General features: G+C 45.4%; 1 protein-coding gene across 1 annotated transcript in view; it reads left to right on the forward strand.

Annotated features, from left to right (window-relative positions):
- Positions 1–7,208: 7,208 nt before the first annotated feature.
- Positions 7,209–19,491, forward strand: part of VTCN1 (V-set domain containing T cell activation inhibitor 1) — a 66,570-nt gene continuing 54,287 nt past the window's right edge. Inside the window, 2 exon segments of the mRNA XM_089917155.1 lie at positions 7,209–10,320; positions 10,322–10,362. Coding sequence (XP_089773281.1) covers positions 10,108–10,320; positions 10,322–10,362 — 254 coding nt within the window. The 5' untranslated portion in view covers positions 7,209–10,107.

The following is a 19,491-nucleotide window of genomic DNA, read 5'->3' on the forward strand; positions in this document are numbered from 1 at the left end:
ATTCCTAGAAGTATGTTACTGGATCAAACATATTGTACAACATCATCTTCATAGCTATTGTTAATTTGCCCTCCATCAGGTTATACCCCCGCTTGCAATGTATGAGTGCCAGCTCAGTGTGTTGCCAACGCTTGTACTGTCGCCAATCTGATAGGTGAAAATAGCATCTCAATGTAGTTTTAATTTGAATTTATCTTATTATGAATGAGATTGAGCATGTTTCATATTTTTAAAAAGCTATTTATATTTCCTTTACTGCGAACTGTATGTTATATCCTTTGCTCATTTTTCCATTGGGTTGTTGGTCTTCTGTATTTTATAATAAGGAACTTTATACAAGAAAAATTTACTCTTAGAAATGTAAGCCCTTTGTGATATGAGTTGCAAATAACTTTCTTCTTTGGTTGTTTGCCTTTTGATTTGGCTTATTGCCATCAGTTATGTGTGTGTGTGTGTGTGTGTGTGTGTGTGTGTGTGTGTGTGTGTAAGAAACCATCCCCAAACTTATCAGCTCATCACAACAACCATTGATTTGCCCGTGATGCTATAGTCTGGGTTTAGCTGATAGTTCATCTCTGTTCCACAATGTGTCAGCTGGGCTCACTTACGCTTTAAAGACAGCTGGTGGTTGATGGCCTCACTCATGAGTCTGATGGTTGACAGGCTGTCAGTAGAGGTAACGAGGGTCACAAGCCATCCAGCAGGCTAGTCTGGTCTTCTTCTCACGATGGTCACAGGTTCCAAAAACAGCCAGAGGACAAGTACCAAAGCCCAAGTGTTTTTAAGGCTCTGCTTGTGTCACATTTGTTATTGCCCAGAGGCCAAAGCAAGTAACAGGGCTAAGGCTGAATTCAGGGTAGGAAGGGAATACCTAAGGGTGTGAACAAAGGGAAGAAATTTGTGGCCATATCTGCAAACAATCTACCACACTTATGGGATTTGTTTGGGATTTTGGTTCTTTTTCTTCACGTTACTGTTGTTAGTTTGGTTTCCTATGAAGTTTTTTATTTTTATGTACTACAATTTGTCAGTCTCTTCTTTCACAGATTCTAGATTTCAAGTTGTAAGTAGAAAGACCTTCGCCCACTCTGAGGTTATAAAGGTAATTCCTCTTTTCTTCTAGTACTTTTATGGCTTCATTGATTACATTTAAGCTTTGATCCATTTGGAATTTATCCTTGTGTTCACTCCGCATTTATATTCTTAACTAAAACATAATTGTCCTCTGTTGGGGAAGGTTGTTGTATCAGTCAGGATAGGCAGTTATTCCCAGTAACAAACAACTCCTAAATCTTAGTGGCTTTTTACAAGAAAGATTTATTTCATGCTCATGCTGCATGTCCATCATGGTCTGGAGTAAGCTCTGTCCCCCATCAACTTTACTTGAGGACCCAGGCTGATGACCCACCCTCCATCTAGGACACTGACCATCTTGTACAGAAGAGAGACCAAGACCACATACACAGTGCCTCTTATAGCTTCCTTTCAGAAATAACACTTGCTTTTCATGGGCTAAAGGGAGTCACACAACCAATCCTGATGCCAGTGGGATAGGGAAGTATAACCCTCCCCTGAGGAGGGACAAACAAGAAGGACATTTTATTCTTTCACTATTGTCCTTTCTGTTAACGTGCAGCTCTTGGAAAGGACACACACGGAGCCTGAAGCTGGCTGGGGACCACATCCTACCAGCTTTGTCAGGAACATCATCGCTGGCCTGGGGTTATGCATGCCAGAGGCAAATAAGCCTCACACCCGACCTTTCTCCCCCAGATCATGTACCCTGCTCAGAGCAGGGGGCATGCATGTCATATAGAGCAGCAGAGTATAGAAAGGGAGGAGCAGTGGGCTGCGTCTAGGGGACTGTTATAAGTTGAATTGTGTCACCTTAAAAAGATATACTGCATTATGAACCCCACCCCAGTACCTCAGAATGTTACCTTTTTTGGAGATAGGGTCTTTACAGAGGTAATCAAGTTAAAACGAGGTTATTAGGATGAGTCCTAATCCAATATGACTGATATCCTTACAAAAAGGGGAAACTGGGATACAGACATGTGCAGAGGGAAGATGATATGAATCCAAAGGAAAAAGAGAGCCATCCACAAGCAAAGGAGGGAGACCTGGAACAGATCCTTCCCTCATGGGCCTCAAAAGGAACCAACTCTGTCATCACCTTGATGTCAGACTTCCAGCCTCCAGAACTGTGAGAAAATAAATGCTGCTTAGCCACCCAGTTTACGGTAATTTTTTATGGCATCCCTAGCAAAGAACATAAGGAACATCTCCAGTAGCTTGGTGAGGGTTGCCTGGATGCTATCTTGAAGGGTTTCTGGTGCCACATTAGGCTAGCAGGAAGGAAACCCGTGATCAACTAGCAATATCTCCTGTGGATGTGGGGTGGAAGGTAGCGTTGAGTTTAGAGTCAGCTGGCCAGGGAATGTACCCAGGCTCCAGCACATTATGACTCTGTGATGACAGCAGGGGTCACACAAACTTGTAAACTGGTGAACGGCCTGAGGGCTTTGCTGAGGATAAGGGAAGGGGGGGATGGAGAACAAGCCTGGAATCTGCCTGGGTGTGGGTCCCCAGCCTGCCTGGTGATGGAGCAGCCAGCCCTTCTCTGATGAGAGGCGATCAGCAACCAACAAGAGAAAGTCAGAGTCTCACATGAAATGAAAGCTCTGTAATATTTTACTGGACGTCAGCATTCCTTTCAATTAGCCTTTCTGAAGTTTGCTATATTAAGACCACAAGGTCTGCTCTTCCCAGGTCTGAAGAGTATCATGAGATCTCTCCCTCTAGCAGAGTATCGTAAGATTCCACAGCCCCGCAAAACACAAAGTATTTCTCAGAGCAGCTTTTAGAGTGTACTGGTGTATAAGAAAAAGCCTGAAATATTGATAAAAAGGTCCAGAGGTGTGGGTGTTGTGGTTGCTTTCGGCAGGTGTTTCCTTCCTGAAGGCAGATTCAACACCCAAAACAAAAAGCAACAAAAAAACTTTTCAAAAATTTTAAACTCTGAGTTTAAATTTTAAACTTTTTTTAAAGTTTTAATTTTAAAGTTTTAAAAAATTTTAAACATGCACACACACACGTGTGTGTGTGCATGCGTGTGTGTGTTCATAACATGTCGTAGCTTGCTCGGTGCTCCATGAAACACCACTGTAATTTGGGGGCCAGACAGCACTTTGGCTATAGATATTAAGGTTGACTTAGCAGGCTCCTGCAGTAGTGATAATGGTGAGATGTCTTCGGAAGTGACCTCAGAGGCAGTGACCATCAGAGAGAGACATGGAGCAGAATAAGATGAAAGAACAGTGTATTTATTGCTTATATAACAAACCACCCCAGAAATAATGGCTTAAAACAGCAACTGTTTTATTTGTTGGTGATTATGTGGGTCAGTAATTTGGGCTGGGCTCAGCTGGGCGATTCTTCTGTTCAATGGCGGTCATTCACAGGCTGCGGCCAGCAGGTTGGCTGGAGGCTGATTGATGTAGGGCTCTCAGCTGGGATGGCTCATCTGTGCCAGAAGCGTTATCACAAGGTGGGGAAAGAGCCTTCAGCAGTCAGAGAGGGCAAGTCTGAATGCACACGCACCTTTCAGGCCTCCGCCTGCATCACACTTGCTAACGTCCCAGTGTCAAGCCCAGCGTCAGTGCGGGAGGGGACTGCACAGAGGCTTGGATACACGAAGACATGATTCCTTGGGGCCTTCAGTGTAAGACTCTTTCACAGTTTGCCTTTCTGAGAACCTCTGTAACATGTCCTGAGACTCACAGAGGTAAAACTTGCAGACTGCCAGAGATTAGATGGTAAAGTTCAGAAGGTAGTGAAAGCTTTGTTATATACATCTCTATGATCCCTTCTATACACACAGGCAAGAAGGCCTGGGAAAACTCAAATTATTGACCTTGAACAAATCCCTTAATCTCTGAGACTCGGTTTCCCATTGGTAAAACTCACCCCACAGGGTTATGGTCAGGATCGCGTGAGCTCACGGCCTTTTGTGAAAAGTGCAAAGTCCCACACATAAGTGGGTGCTCTTCCTTCAGCCAGGATAGGCGAGGAAGGAAACTTTAAGCTGGTGCACAGGGAAATGTAGAGATACTCAATGAGAAAATAGAGCCCCAGGTGAATGAACTGCTTAAAGAATTTTTTTTTTTACTTGGGTATAGTTGTTTTACAATGCTGTGCTAGTTTCTGCCGCACAAAGAAGTAAATCAGCTATATGTATACATACATCCCCTCCCTCCTGGACCTCCCCCCGGCCCCCATCCCACTCACCTAGGTTACTGCAGAGCACGTGCTGAGCTCCCTGCGCTATACAGCAGGTTCCCACTAACAAAAAAAAATTCACAAGAAGACCTTTCAGTTCTAGGTACATTGTTAGTCTTTTTTTTTTTTTTTTTTTGCTGTACGTGGGCCTCTCACTGTTGTGGCCTCTCCCGTTGCGGAGCACAGGCTCCGGACACGCAGGCTCAGTGGCCATGGCTCACAGGCCTAGCCGCTCCGCGGCATGTGGGATCTTCCCAGACCAGGGCAGGAACCCGTGTCCCCTGCATCGGCAGGCAGACTCTCAACCACTGCGCCACCAGGGAAGCCTCATTCTTAGTCTTGATCTTTGTCTTTCCAAGACCAACAAGGAGAAAACAGACCTCGTATTGGTATCACACATCTGCTTTACCCTTTGTCCTAATTCTAAACTGTTCTTCTAGCTCAAAGGCAACTTGTTCTCTCCCACTTCTAACAGTGTCGACCCCGCTCACAAGACATCTGCTCTAGAATGCGTTTGATGGATCACACCCCGATTTGATCCCTGTTAGAACTTGTGACACAAAGATGAATGAGGCCTTGTTTTAATCCCCTAGTTGCTCACAGACTAGCGATGAGATAGATGCATAAACAGGAAATAGTACTATCATTGTGTGCTGTGAGAGAAAAACATGCATTTGTTCAACAAACATGTAACACCCCTTATTCTGTGCGTGCCTTATGCTGCTGTGAAATATAAAAGTAAACAAGACACCTTTTTGTAGTTTAAGGAGTGTCTAGTGAAGAAGTCAGAGAATTCCGCAGTCATAACTTAGGAACTCAGAAGTAGGCATGAGGTTCTCATGGGAGCCCAGAGCATGGCACCTGCCAGGTGGAAGTAGTTGGGGAAAGTTTCCCATAGAATTGATCACAAATAAGGAAAGGGCAGGGGGTGGATTCAGGCAGACAGAGCAGCACGTACAAAGACAGCTTGGAGCAGCTTGGGAGAGTGTGGCATCTGGGGGGCACCCAAAGCAGCTCAGCATGCCTGGTACATGGAGTGAGAAGAAGGAATGTGAGAACAGAATCTGGAAAGGTTGGTAGACGCCACACCACAGGCACTGGGTGTAAGGAACGGCACCAAGAAACGGAGGAGAGCTTAAACAAGCTTTATTTGGGAACGCTCCCGGGCGAGGTTCCCGGGCCAGAGAGGTCGCGCCCGGGCGAGGGTTTGGGCAGAATTTATAGGGGAAGAAGGGAAAGGGGTGTGGTGAATCCGGGAGGGCGCAGGGTATTCCTTATTTGGTGGTCTCTTCGGGTATCGTGGTAATATCTGGTGTCGGTTGCATCAGTCTTGGGACCATTAGTCCCGCCCCTCGAAAGGCGGGAAGGCTGGGCCGGGTGGAAAGTCCCCAGGTCAGTTCCTGGAACTGGGTGGTCCGGAAAGTCTCCAGGTCAGTTTCTGGAACCGGGTGGTCCGGAAAGTTTCGGTCTGATGCAACCTGTGAGTCTGATTGCGTTCCCCTGCCTCGGGCCAGTTGGCCTTACACTGGGGAACCATGGATCATTTTAACTCAGGAAGTACTCTGATCAGATTTGCATTTTAGAAAAATCACTCCAGCAGAAACAGAAATAGGAGACTGTTTAATAATTCACTTCAAACGGGGATCGAATTTAAGAGACACTAATAGGGATAGAGAAGAGGGGGTGGATTTTGGAAGCATAAAGGAGTATTATGGGCTGAAATGTGTCCTCCCCTGAAAAATTTCGTATGTCGAAGTCCTAACCCCCAGTACCTCAGATTGTGACTGTATTTGGCGATAGGGGTCTTTAAAGCGGTGATTAAGTTAACAGTCATTAGGGTCAGCTTAATCCTATATGGCTGCTGTACTTAAAAGATAGAAGAACAATTTAGGATTCGGACAAAAGGTAGAGCAGATGTGTGAAACAAACACAAAATCTGTTTTCTCCTTGTCGATCTTGGGGATGAGACACATAGACATACAGAAGGAAGACCGTGTGAGGACACAGGGAAAAGACAACCATCTTAAGGCCAAGGAGAGAAGCCTCAGAAGAAGCCAACCCGGCTGATACCATGATCTTGGATTTCAGCCTCCAGAGCTGTGGGGAAATGCATTTCCGTATCCAGTCTGCAGTACTTTGTTATGTCGATGGGGGCAAACTAATACAAGCAGGAAGAATCATGAGACTTGGGGAGCACAGAGGTGTAAAGGGCAAGGGGAAGAGAGTAGAGGCTGACTTCCAGGTTTTTGGGGTTTTTTTTTGCGGTATGCGGGCCTCTCACTGTTGCAGCCTCTCCCGTTGCGGAGCACAGGCTCCGGACGCGCAGGCTCAGAGGCCATGGCTCACGGGCCCAGCCGCTCCGCGGCATGTGGGATCTTCCCAGACCGGGGCACGAACCCGTGTCCCCTGCATCGGCAGGTGGACTCTCATCCACTGCGCCACCAGGGAAGCCCTGACTTCCAGGTTTTTGGCTTGAGCAATCTGGCATGGGATGCTGCCGTTTCCAAGAGGTATAACCCAGGAGGAGCAGTGGGGTTAGAGATGGACAAGGGTGCATTCCAGCTTGGACACGTGTGGTTTTGTGGTTCCTGCAGGACAGCAAGTGGAGCAGCGGGACGTGTGGTCTCGGAGGCCTGTCAGGAACCATGGGCTGGGGGTACAGATGTCCCGGTCTGCAGAAGGGGGCAGTTGAAGCAGAGGCGTGGACACGGTCGCCCAGGGGACATGGGCCCTGTGGGAAGAGAAGGCAGAGGACAGAATCACAAAGAACCCCATCACTTATGGGACTGGTGAAGGAAAACGGCCTGGGCACAGGACAGAGCATTTCTCAGAGAAGAAAGTGTCTAGAGAGGCTCTCAGATCCTGGAGAGATGAAAGTTTCAAAGCCTCTCTCTCTTTGTCTCTCTCTCTCTCTCTCTCTCCACACACACACACACACACACACACACACACACACACACAAAATCATATGTTATTCTAACATTTTGCAATATTGGTCTGTTGCTTTGCAATGATTTCTTTGTTATTTTACGTGCATCGCTCTTCACGTTTTGGAGACAGAACCAGATGATGTTTGTTTGCTTCTGCAGAGGCTTTTAGCTCTGTGTCGCTGCCTGACGGTGCTTGCCCTCGTGGCGGGTGGACTCCTCAAGCTTTCCTCCTGACAGAAGCTGCTTGTTGGTCACTTTATCTCTCAGTGGGTTGTCTTGGTTTTTTCTTCCAGGCCTTCCTTAGCCCATCCTGTAGTGATGATGGCTGGTTGGAGGAGACAGACTGGGTGACCCTGCTCCGGGCTGTTTGGTGGTGGTGGGGGGGCTGTCCTTTTTGAGGCTTGTTGAGGACTGAGCAGAAACCTTGTGCCTTTGGGGTGGGTCAGATGTATAGGAATTTTTTTTAACATCTTTATTGGAGTATAATTGCTTTACAATGGTGTGTTAGTTTCTGCTGTATAACAAAGTGAACCAGTTGTACATATACATATATCCCCATATCCCCTCCTCTTGCGTCTCCCTCCCACCCTCCCTATCCCACCCCTGTAGGAGGTCACAAAGCACCGAGCTGATCTCCCTGTGCTATGTGGCTGCTTCCCACTAGCTAGCTATTCTACATTTGGTAGTGTATATATGTCCATGCCACTCTCTCACTTCATCCCAGCTTACACTTCCCCCTCCCCGTGTCCTCAAGTCCATTCTCTACATCTGCGTCTTTATTCCTGTCCTGACCCTAGGTTCTTCAGAACCATTTTTTTTTTAGATTCCATATATATGTGTTACCATATGGTATTTGTTTTTCTCTTTCTGACTTACTTCACTCTGTATGACAGACTCTAGGTCCATCCACCTCACTACAAATAACTCAATTTCGTTTATTTTTATGGCTTAGTAATATTCCATTGTACATATGTACCACATCTTCTTTAATTATTCATCTGTCAATGGACACATTATAGGAATTACTGAAATCACTGCTCCCACTTCCTTCAGCCTCCCCAGACCCAGAAAGGATCCAGTTAGCACAGGCACCTCATAAGTCCCAGGCGTCACCCCTTTACTTACTCTGGAGAAGGGGAAAGCATGTGGACCCCCTCAGGTACTCTGCACCCCAGCCCAGTAAGAGATGCCTTGAAGGAAAGTAAAGGAATTTCCCCAAAGTCACGTGATTAAGAACCCAGGATTTGGACCTGGCTCTGGTTGACTCTAAAGATCTTCCAACAACCCTCCTACACTGTTTCCGGGAATGTAAATTGGTGCAGCCACTATGGAAAACAGGATGGAAGTTCCTTAAACAACTGAAGATAGAGTTGCCGTATGATCCAGCAATCCCACTCCTGGGCATATATCCGAAGAAAACCCTAATTCGAAAAGATACATGTACCCCAATGTTCATAGCAGCACTATTTACAATAGCCAAGACATGGAAGCCACCTAAATGTCCATCGACAGAGGAATGTAGAAAGAAGATGTTGTACACATATACAATGGAATACTACTCAGACATAAAGAGAATGAAATATTGCCATTTGCAGCAACACGGATGGGCCTAGAGATTGTCATACTGAATGAAGTAAGTCAGACAGAGAAAGACAAAGAGCCTATGATATCACTTATATGTGGAATCTTTTTTAAAAAATGATACAAATGACCTTATTTACAAAATAGAAACAGACTCACAGGCACAGAAAACAACTTTATGGTTACCAAAGGGAAAGGGGGGAGGGATAAATTAGGAGTTTGGGATTAACAGATACACACTACTATACATAAAATAGATAATCAACAAGGACCCACTGAATAGCACAGGGAACTACATTCAATATCTTGTAATTACCTATAATGAAAAAGAATATATATGTGTAACTTAATCACTTTGCTGTACACCAGAAATTAACACAACATTGTAAATCAACTATACTTGAATTTTTTAAAAAAGCCTAGAGAGAAAAAATATTTAAAGAAATAAAAACAAAGACAGACCTTCCCACTGTTAAATTACCCTCTCCTCTTCTGTCTTCTCCCCACCACCCGGTTCTCTCTTCCTTTCCCAGCTGTGCACCGTGCTTATTCCAGCAGCTCATGCACCAACATTGGAGTCATTCGACTGAAGTCCTGGGGCATCTTTACCCTGAAATAAACACAGTAGCCAGCTAGGAGCTGGTGAATCATCCAGTCAGTGTATGTTTCCCATCCAGGGTTCCCCTTCGGGGGATGGAGGAGACGATACAGAGAGAGAGAGAGGGCTTTATGCCTTAGACTTCCTGCCTTGTTGGAAATCTGAGTGCTGGATGAAGTGTCAGAGACCAGTTTTTCTAACCCACTCACCCAACAGCAATAGCTTCTATGTAGTGCACGTTCTGTGTCATTTTGGAGTCTCAAACTAGTTGTGAGGTGGGCAGGGCAGGACCTCTCACCCTTTAACTGAAATGAAACCAGTGGAGATCTGCCCACCCAGCCGGGCAGTCTCAGGGGCCCGAGGTGAGCTCAGTCTTGAGTAACAGACTCAGTACTCTTGTCATCTTGGCTCACAGTCTTCTGAGGTCCCTCGGCACGAGTGTCCTCCACAAGAGATCCCACCAGGGATGACCCAGCCTCTGTCTGAGCATGAGCCACCACAGGAAGGACTCCCAGCCTCCCGGCTTCCTGGCACAGACCTGCCACTTTGAGCTGTTCCAGTCCTTTCTTAGGTGGAGATGAACTCTCCCTCCCTAGCTCTGCCTTCCACAGAGTCAGGAGAATTGACGTGTGTGAATATGAGCCCTGAAGCAGGGGGCCTGGGAAGCTTTTCCTTCCCACCCTCTCACCGGGTCAAAGCTTGGCAAGGCGGTTCTGCATGCCTGGCCTCCCTGGCTGGGACAGGCAGCCTCTGTGCCTGCAGGGACTTCAGCAGCAGGACTTCTGAGCCATCTACAGCTGCACCGACCACTCCCGTCTGAGCCCAGTATTTAAGGCCGGTGCACCCTGGCCAGCTGTGAGTCACGGCAACAGGAAGGCAGCGGCAGCTCCACTCACCCCAGCATCTAGCGCCCTGCGGGAAGGGCCTGTTCCCCCCCGCCATGGCTTCCCGGGGGCAGGTCATCTTCTGGAGGTAGCGCTCTCTTCTCTACGCTTACAGGTGGAGGAAACTGGGGTGAGGGCTTTGGGGGTTGCTGAGGACTGCTGGGCTGTCCCATAGGTCCCCACCTGTACCCTTATCTGATCCAGCATTGGGCTGGCGGGAATCTGGCCAGACAAGAGCCTAAGTGGACTCAGTTTAACATCACACCCCAGCCTCTCAAGACCCTCGTTCAGGGTCAGGTTGGTTTTCTGCCATGGAGGGCTGGCACATGCCAGTGTGTGTGCCAGGCTGGGATGTCAAGGCTTTTGTGGGGGCGCTGAGCAGGGTGGCGTAGGGCTATTTGGGAGGGTGGAAGGGAATCTATGACTGATGATGGGTGGAATGCAGGTGGACCCTCTGTAGCCCCCAGGATGAAGGAGGTGAGCATGGCTGAACCTTCGTGCAAAGAGGCCACTGGGAAGAGGGCCAATGGGCAAGCTGGGTGGGAAGCAGGGGCTGGAGGGCTGTTCCAGGGAAGCGGGTGGAGCCCATCGGGGTGAAGCTGGTGTCCACTCTCCGCCCTAACAAGGCCATAATTTTCCTTAATATACTCATACATTTTATGAGTATATTAAGTTCATGAGGTGATCATGGCCATTGGTGATGTAGGAGAGTTCATGAGAGGATCTCCCCATCCTCTGCAGACCCAGTGGATTATTTTCTTAAATAATTACCAGAGAGCTTACTATCTTCAAATCTCACACTCAGAATGTATGCCACTTGGAGATGGAATGCTGGCGTGTATGTTCTACCAGGCCTGCCTGCATGGTACATTTAGGAGCTTTGTGGTCAGAACTGTCTTCCCCTTTTCCCTTCATGGCCATCAATGGAAGCAGCCTTCACCCATGGAACATTTTTTTTCTTTTTTTTTTTTTTGATTGAAGTATAGTTGCTGTACAATGTTACAGGTGTACAATATAGTGATTCACAAGTTTTAAAGGTTATACTCCATTTATAGTTATTATAAAATATTGGCTATACTCCCTGTGTGGTACAGTATATCCTTGTAGCTTATTTATTTTATACATAACAATTTGTACCTCTTAATATCCTACCCCTCTGTTGCCTCTCCCCCATACCCTCTTCCCATTTATAACCACTAGTTTTTTCTCTAGGTCTGTGAGTCTGATTCTTGTTTGCTTTATTCACTAGTTTGTTGTATTTTTTAGATCCCACATGTAATTGAGATCATACAGTATTTGTCTTTCACTGTCTGACTTATTTCACTTAGTATAATGTCATCCAAGTCCATCCATGTTGCTGCAAATGGAAAAATTTCATTCTTTTTTATGGCTGAGTATTATTCCATTATATATATATACCACAGCTTCTTTACCCATTCATCTGTTGATGGACACTTAGGTTGTTTCCATATACTGGCAATTGTAAATAATGCTGCTATGAACATTGGGGTGCATGTATCTTTTAGACTTAGTGGTTTTGTTTTTTTCAGATATATACCCAGGATTGGAATTCCTGGATCATATGGTAACTCTGTTTTTAGTTTTTTGAGAAACCTCCATACTGTTTTCCACAGTGGCTGCACCAATTTACATTCCTACTAACAGTGCACAAGGGTTCTGTTTTCTCCGCATACTCGCCAACATTTGTTACTTGTGTTCTTTTGGATGATGGCCATTCTGACAGGTGTGAGGTGATATCTCATTGTGGTTTTGACTTGCATTTCCCTGATGATTAGTGATGCTGAGCATCTTTTCATGTGCCTGTTGGCCATCTGTATTTCCTCTTTGGAAAAATGTTTATTCAGTTCTTCTCATTTTTTAATCAGGTTGTGGAGTTTTTTTTGTTTTATTGAAGTATAATTGACTCACAATGTTGTGTTTTTTGTTCTGTTTTGAAGTCAAGGTTTTTATTAACTTTAAACAGCCAAATGTGATCTTAACTGACATGAGACTGTCTAGTTTTTATTTCTTTTACTTTTTATTTTATATTGGAGTACAGTTGATTAACAAGGTTGTATTAGTTTCAGGTGTACAGCAAAGTGATTCAGTTATACACATACATACACTTTTTTTCATATTCTTTTCCATTATGCTTTATCATAAGGTACTGAATATAGTTCCCTGTGCTATACAGTAGGACCTTGTTGTTTATCCATTCTATATATAATAGTTGGCATCTGCTAACCCCAAACTCCCACTCCATCCCTCATCCACCCCCCACCCCTTGGCAACCACAAGTCTGTTCTCTATGTCTGTGAGTCTGTTTCTGTTTCATAAAAGTTCATCAGTGTCATACCTTAGATTCCACATATAAGTGATATGGTATTTGTCTTTGTCCGACTTACTTCACTTAGTATGATAATCTCTAGTTCCATCCATGTTGCTGCAAGTGGCATTATCTCATTCTTTTTATGGCTGAGTAGTATTCCACTGTATATATGTACCACATCTTTATCCATTCCTCTGCCAATAGACATTTAGTTTGTTTCCATGTCTTGGCTATTGTAAATAACGCTGCTATGAACATAGGGGTGCATGTATCTTTTAAATTATAGTTTTGTCCAGGTATATGCCCAGGAGTGGGATTGCTGGATCATACAACAACTCTATTTTTAGTTTTTTGAAGAACCTCCATACTGTTTTCCATAGTGGCTGCACCAGCTTACATTCCCAACAACAGTGTAGGAAGGTTCCTTTTTCTCCACACCCTCTCCATCATTTGTTATGTGTAGACTTATTAATGATTGCCATTCTGACCATTGTGAAGTGGTACCCCATTGTAGTTTTGATTTGCATTTCTCTAGTAATTAGCAACGTTGGTCACCTGTTCGTGTGCTTGTTGGCATCTGTATGTCTTCTTTGGAGAAATGTCTGTTTGGTTCTTCTGCCCATTTTTCAATTGGGTTGTTTGTTTTTTTAATGTTGAGTTGTATGAGCTGTTTATGTATGTTGGGTACTAACCCCTTATCAGTCTGATCATTTGCAAATATTATTTTCTCCCATTCAATAGGTTGTCTTTTCATTTTGTCGATGGATTCCTTTGCTATGCAAAAGCTTTTAATTTTAAGTAGGTTCCATTTGTTTATTTTTGCTTTTATTTCCTTTGCTTTAGGAGACTGATCCAAAAAAATATTGCCTCAATTTATATCAAAGAGTGTTCTGCCTGTGTTTTCCTCTAGGATATTTATATTACTTGGTCTTACATTTAGGTCTTTAATCCATTTTGAGTTTATTTTTGTGTATGGTGTTAGAGAATGTTCTAATTTCATTCTTTTACATGTAGCTGTCCAGGTTTCCCAGCAGCACTTATTGAAGAGGCTGTCTTTTCTCCATTGTATATTCTTCCTCCTTTGTTGTAGATTAATTGCCCATAACTGTGACCCATGGAACATTTGAGTGCCTGCTAGGAGTCTATGGGTGGAAAAGTTATGATCCCTGATCTGAAGGGCTACATTCTGATCAACAGCATTAACGGAGCACCTATTATGTGCTGAGCACTGCACCAGGCACTAGTGCACTAGTGCACTGGTGCGAAGGCAACTAAAACACTGACAGGATTTTAGGCTAATGGGAAAGAAAGACTCCCAAACAGACAATTCCAACCTGCTGTTCATAAGCCATGAGACAATAGGGCAGAATGCAACAGGAGCACTTTCCTAACCTGAGGCTTTGGGGAAGGTTTCCTGAACCAGGTGATGGCTGGGCTAAGTCTTGAGGATGAATTAGCATAATCCAGGTGAAGAAGGATGGGAAGGACCCTCTAGACAGAGGGGATAGGACAGGACAGGACAGGACAGGATGGGATAGGATAATAGAATAAAGCTCACGAAGCAGCATGGGGTGTTGGAGAGTTACAAGCTACTCCATATCATTATCCGAGCATGAAGTTTGAGGCAGGGCGTGCTAAGATGAGGCTGGAGAGGCAGAGCCAGGTCACGCTGGGCCTTTATCAAGAAGACTCAGAGCTAGGAATTTGGTGTGGGTGATGAAGAGCCATTGAAGTCTCAAGCAAGGGAATCTTGGTGGCTTTCATCTTAGGCAGGTTATTCCAGAGGCAGCATAGAGAATGGATAGGAGGGCAGAGAAATTGCAGGGAAACAGTTACATAAGGAATGCTGAGGACCTGAAGCTGAGAATGATAGCAGGGGTCCAGAGAGGGGAAAACTATTCAAGAAATGTTTAGGACTTAAAATTGGTGATAAGGTAGATAGCTAGTGGGAAGCAGCCGCAGAGCACAGGGAGATCAGCTCGGTGCTTTGTGACCACCTGGAGGGGTGGGATAGGGAGGGTGGGAGTGAGGGAGATGCAAGAGGGAAGAGATATGGGAACATATGTATATGTATAACTGATTTACTTTGCTATAAAGCAGAAACTAACACACCATTGTAAAGCAATTATACTCCAATAAAGATGTAAAAAAAAAAATTGGTGATATTTGGTAAATGAATGGAGGGGCAGCTAGGGTGGTACAGAATAGGAATGGAAGAGGCAAAAGGTGGAGCCTGGAATGAACCCCATGTTCCTGGATTAGATGCAATGAGTTGGGAAAGAGGGAGAAGAGATGAGAGTTAACTTGGGCATGTGTAGAATTTGAGGCTCTCCTGGGGCCTCCAGGCGGAGATGCTCAGTGGACAGCATCCACTGAGAGAAACTGGGAGAGGTCAGGGCTGGAGATGTCAGTTTGAGAGTCAGAAGCAGGAGGCAGGGAATAGTCAGCTGGGATGTCTTGTAAGGAGAGCACATAGCAGGAGAGGAGCAAGGGACCGGGGATGGGAAGCTGACATACACCAACGTTTAAGGGTGGGCAGAGGAAGGTGAGTCAAAGAAAGAACTGGGAGCAAGTGGTGGGAGAGGTAGGATAAAACCAGGATAGAAGGGTCTCATGGGTGTCAACAGAGAAGTTTCATGGAGCACCCTGGACTGGTAGGAGTATCAGGCCTGGTGCTGGTCGGGAGATCCAATCCGGACAATAATACGGCCTATGCAGCATTTAAGCAGAACTCATGTGGCTTTGCCCAGAAAGTGAGGAAGATATGATGCCAAGTAGCTCCTGAACCCAGATGAGGCCAGGAAGAGGCAAGGATCCTGAGTCTAGGTTCATGGGTGTGTTGACCATGCACTGGCAACAGAGAATACCAGATAGCTGTAGCATCTTGTAGCTCTCCTTCCAGAAAGCAGAGACACAGCTAAAGCAGAGGTGAGACCCAGTGGCATGGATTTAACATAGTTACTCTGCTCTTCTTTCTCCCTGGCCTCCCCATCCCTTCTTTCTCTTCTTCCTTCCCTCCTTCTTTCCTTCCTTCTTTCATTTGTTCTTTCTTTCCTTTCTTCCTTCTTTCCTTCCCTTTTTCCTTCTTCCTTCCTTTCTTCTTTCTTTCCTTCCCTTTTTCCTTCCTCCCTCCTTCCGTTTCTCCCTTCCCCCCTCCCTTCCTCCCTCCCTTCCTTCCTTCTCCCTGGATTCTTCATCTGTCTCATTCTGGCTCTTGTATCTGAAGAGAACTCTTCAGAGCACTTAAGACCGGGGGAAATCACCAGCCACAATGGGATTAATGAAGACATGTCAAAGGAAGGAAGCTACTGCATAGAAAAGGAGCAGAAGTCTACCAGAGGAAGGTGGATGAAACAGAGAATGAGGGAGGCTAGAACAAGGGAGGCACAGGGAACTTTGTTCCAAAATCTTGGTTTCCCGTTGCCCCCAAGATTTCGAGCTGGTGGCTGGCTCATACATACCAGACTTTGATGGCCAAAGTGGTGCTTGGCAACATAACAAAAGTTTGCCTAGTGAGAAAATCTCTCCAAAGGCCTGGCCTGGGGAGGATCTCAGTACAAGCCATGCTGACGCTTGAAACCCCATCGAGGTATGAAAAGATGGGTCCAACTTTCAGACCCTCTGAGCCTATAAAACCTGAGGCTTTGGGGCCTTGAGTGCCCATCCTCATGAGCAGAACAGAGAGTTGGAAAATGAGATAAATTGCACATTGGAAGAAAGACTAAACAGGAGACACCTGTGTTCCTGCCCACACCAGGGGCAGGTTACCTCCTGAGCATGTTGCTCTAGCCCCATCTCCACCTGCTGCAATGTTACTCATTTCTTTCGGCATTCAGCTCGAATGCCACTTCCACTTTGAGGTCTTGCTGGATCTTTCTAGTTGCAGTTAATTGCTCCTTTTATGTTCGTGGTCAGCCATGTTGATGAATACCTGTTCTTGTGCTCGCCTGTTTCCCTCAGTGGGGTTGGCTCGTCGAGGGCCTGGCCTTTGTCTTGTCCCTTGTCATAGGGAGGCAGTGTAGCTCCATGGCTACACATCTTGGCTCTGGAATCACACTACCTGGGTTCAAATCCTTGTGCCACCTTGAACTGTGTGGGCCTCAATTTACCTACCTATGAAATGGGCTGATAATAGAACTTAACTCCTAGAGTTGTTTGAATGGCATGTGATAATTATGTGCCTGGCACATCCTAAGAGTAATTGCTAGAGTCTTCATCTGCAAATCTCTCTACAATTCCAGATACATGGCTGTGAACTACGCGTTCTAGTATACTTTGGATAAATTGCTACCGGGGTCTCTTAATGACAGGTCACTCTAACAACACTCTGGAGAATATTCAGAGTTTTTCAGCTTCTTATTTGGAAAAAAAAAAAGTCCACCCCACCTTTTGTTGTCTATGAGTCTGAGACCATTCTTCTGTAAACCTGAGGATGACTAGGGTTTAGAATAAACGTATGGCTCTGCCAGTATCAAGCATTAAGGTGGGTGAGGTGAGTCTGGGAGGTCCTTGAGTGTACAAGCTCAGCATATAAATCTTCCGATGAGGCACTGCTGTTGTCAAGAGCCATAGCCTTCAGGGGACCGATGGAACTATGGAGCTATGACCAAGCACTGGGTAATGGTTAATTAGCTAAACGACACCACACTCCTAATTATCTCCATTTCATAGATGCAAATGTTGAAGCAAGATGACCCGCTCAATGTGCCCCGGGTCAGCAGAGACCAACAAGCTCCTACCTAGACCTCTATACTGACTTTTATTAGAAAATTATCTTTCTGATCAGCTCTGCCTCATCTCCTGCCACTTAAAGCAGAACCCAGCTCAACACTGGCAAAACTCCTCAGGGACCAGATGGCCAGGGCGGAAGAGTTCTCAGCCGGCCGAGGAGGGCGCTGTCCCCAGAACAAGCCGGAGCCTTTGGCTTATCAACCCTGGGTCTGTGTTGTTTCAGGCAGCTGCTCTAGATGAGTGAGTACAGGAGTAAGAAGTGATTGAAACTCAGTGAAAATTACATCCTTTCAAAGCTTGAAAATTCGGAAAGTCAGTACACCCCCTCATTTTATCTATGAGATAATAAAAAGAAATTGTGCAACTTGCCAAAGGGTCATGCAGTTAAAAATGGGTAGAATAATCCTCTTTCAACGATTCCATATTGCCCAGTGACCCTAGCTAAAAACCGTACTGGACCCCAGCTGACCACGATTTACCAAAACATCAAAGATCCCTAAATCTGAGAGACCAAAGCTTCATCCATATTTACCTTTGACGTAAAAAGAAGTGGAAATAATGTCGGTGCGGGGGTTAGTCTCATATTCCTGCTCTCCTAGCTGGGTGACCCCAAGTAAGTTGCTTAACCTCTCTGTGTTTTCATTTCCTCAGGAAATTGGAGTTAATAATTGTACCAGCCTCTCATTTGTTGTGAAGACTAAATGAGTTAATACATGTAAAGAGCTCAGAGCAGCACCTTGCACGTAGTTACCAATGTATGAGTTAGATACTTATTCAGTCATGCCCTCCCATTGTTTTTACAAAATAACAAAGTGACTCAAAGGGAAGGTGAGGAATAACCAGTCCAAAAGTAGCAGCTGGGCTTAAGGGACCTCGGTGTCTGAATTCTTCTGGGATTTCAGTGGAGATACCTTCTTCTCTAGTCCTTGTTCTACGAGATTCGGGAAAGTGCTCGCTGCCTGAGGTAGTAACACTTGCTCCACGGTCTGGGTCTCCGAGAAATGCAGATTTGCACTCCCCCCTCCAGACCTACCGAATCCCAAACTGGGGGCAGGGCCCAGCAATCTGTGTTTTTTGGTTTTTGGTTTTTTTTTTACATCTTTATTGGAGTATAATTGCTTTACAATGGTGTGTTAGTTTCTGCTTTATAACAAAGTGAATCAGTTATACATATACATATGTCCCCATATCTCTTCCCTCTTGCATCTCCCTCCCTCCCACCCTCCCTATCCCACCCCTCCAGGCGGTCGAGCTGATATCCCTGTGCTATGTGGCTGCTTCCCACTAGCTATCTACCTTACGTTTGGTAGTGAAATTGAGCTGTTTGTAATGAGGTGGATAGACCTAGAGTCTGTCATACAGAGTGAAGTAAGTCAGAAAGAGAAAGACAAATACTGCATGCTAACACATATATATGGAATTTAAGCAATCTGTGTTTTAACAAGCCCTTCAGGTGATGCTGTTTTAGCCTTCTCTCTGGGCTCTGTGATTCCTCAGGGAGAGCACGAGGATTGACTCCTGATAGAGATAAATTTCACCCGTGATCATTTATCATTCCACATTTCTCCTTAAGAAGTGTTCTAAAGAGGGGCAGATGGGCCTTGACGAAAACCAAGGAAAAAACCATGAAGCTTTCCACAATCCCAAACCCTCTGCCTGGGATGTTTCAGATTTACTATCACATATCTTCCAAATGTATTCCTACCGCTCCAGCATAGCAGTAATGAGAGAAAGGGAAGACACTTTCCCTTCTTTCTTTCCCTGCAGATTTAGAATGAAAAATTTCATAGAATAAAAAGCATGAAAGATTTGAGAAACAGAGCATCCTTAAAGTGTCATCCTTAAAGACATCCTTGAATTGTCTCTTTTTGCTCCCTGTCTTGGCTTTTCACTGCGTTCTCCTCCCTCCTCACCCCAAAAAGGCCATTTCACACCTCTCCTCTCTCCAGGCCTCCTGCAAGCCTCTTATCTCTCTGTATCCTTCACTGAGAAAATAGGAGCCCGGCAGATTCTGGCTCCCTCAACTTTTCCCTTCCACGGCCGCCTGCCACACTCATCTGTACCCTTCTTCTCTGCGTGCATCCTGGTACCAGAGGACGAGCCCAGCTCCGAGAGAGGGGCAACCCCTCTGCGCCCTGGATCCGTCTCCTCTCCCCT

Source organism: Delphinapterus leucas, chromosome 1, assembly GCF_059928025.1.
Source record: "Delphinapterus leucas isolate spDelLeu-1000000601 "Yukka" chromosome 1, BTC_Dleu_Yukka2, whole genome shotgun sequence".
Lineage (NCBI taxonomy): Eukaryota > Metazoa > Chordata > Mammalia > Artiodactyla > Monodontidae > Delphinapterus > Delphinapterus leucas.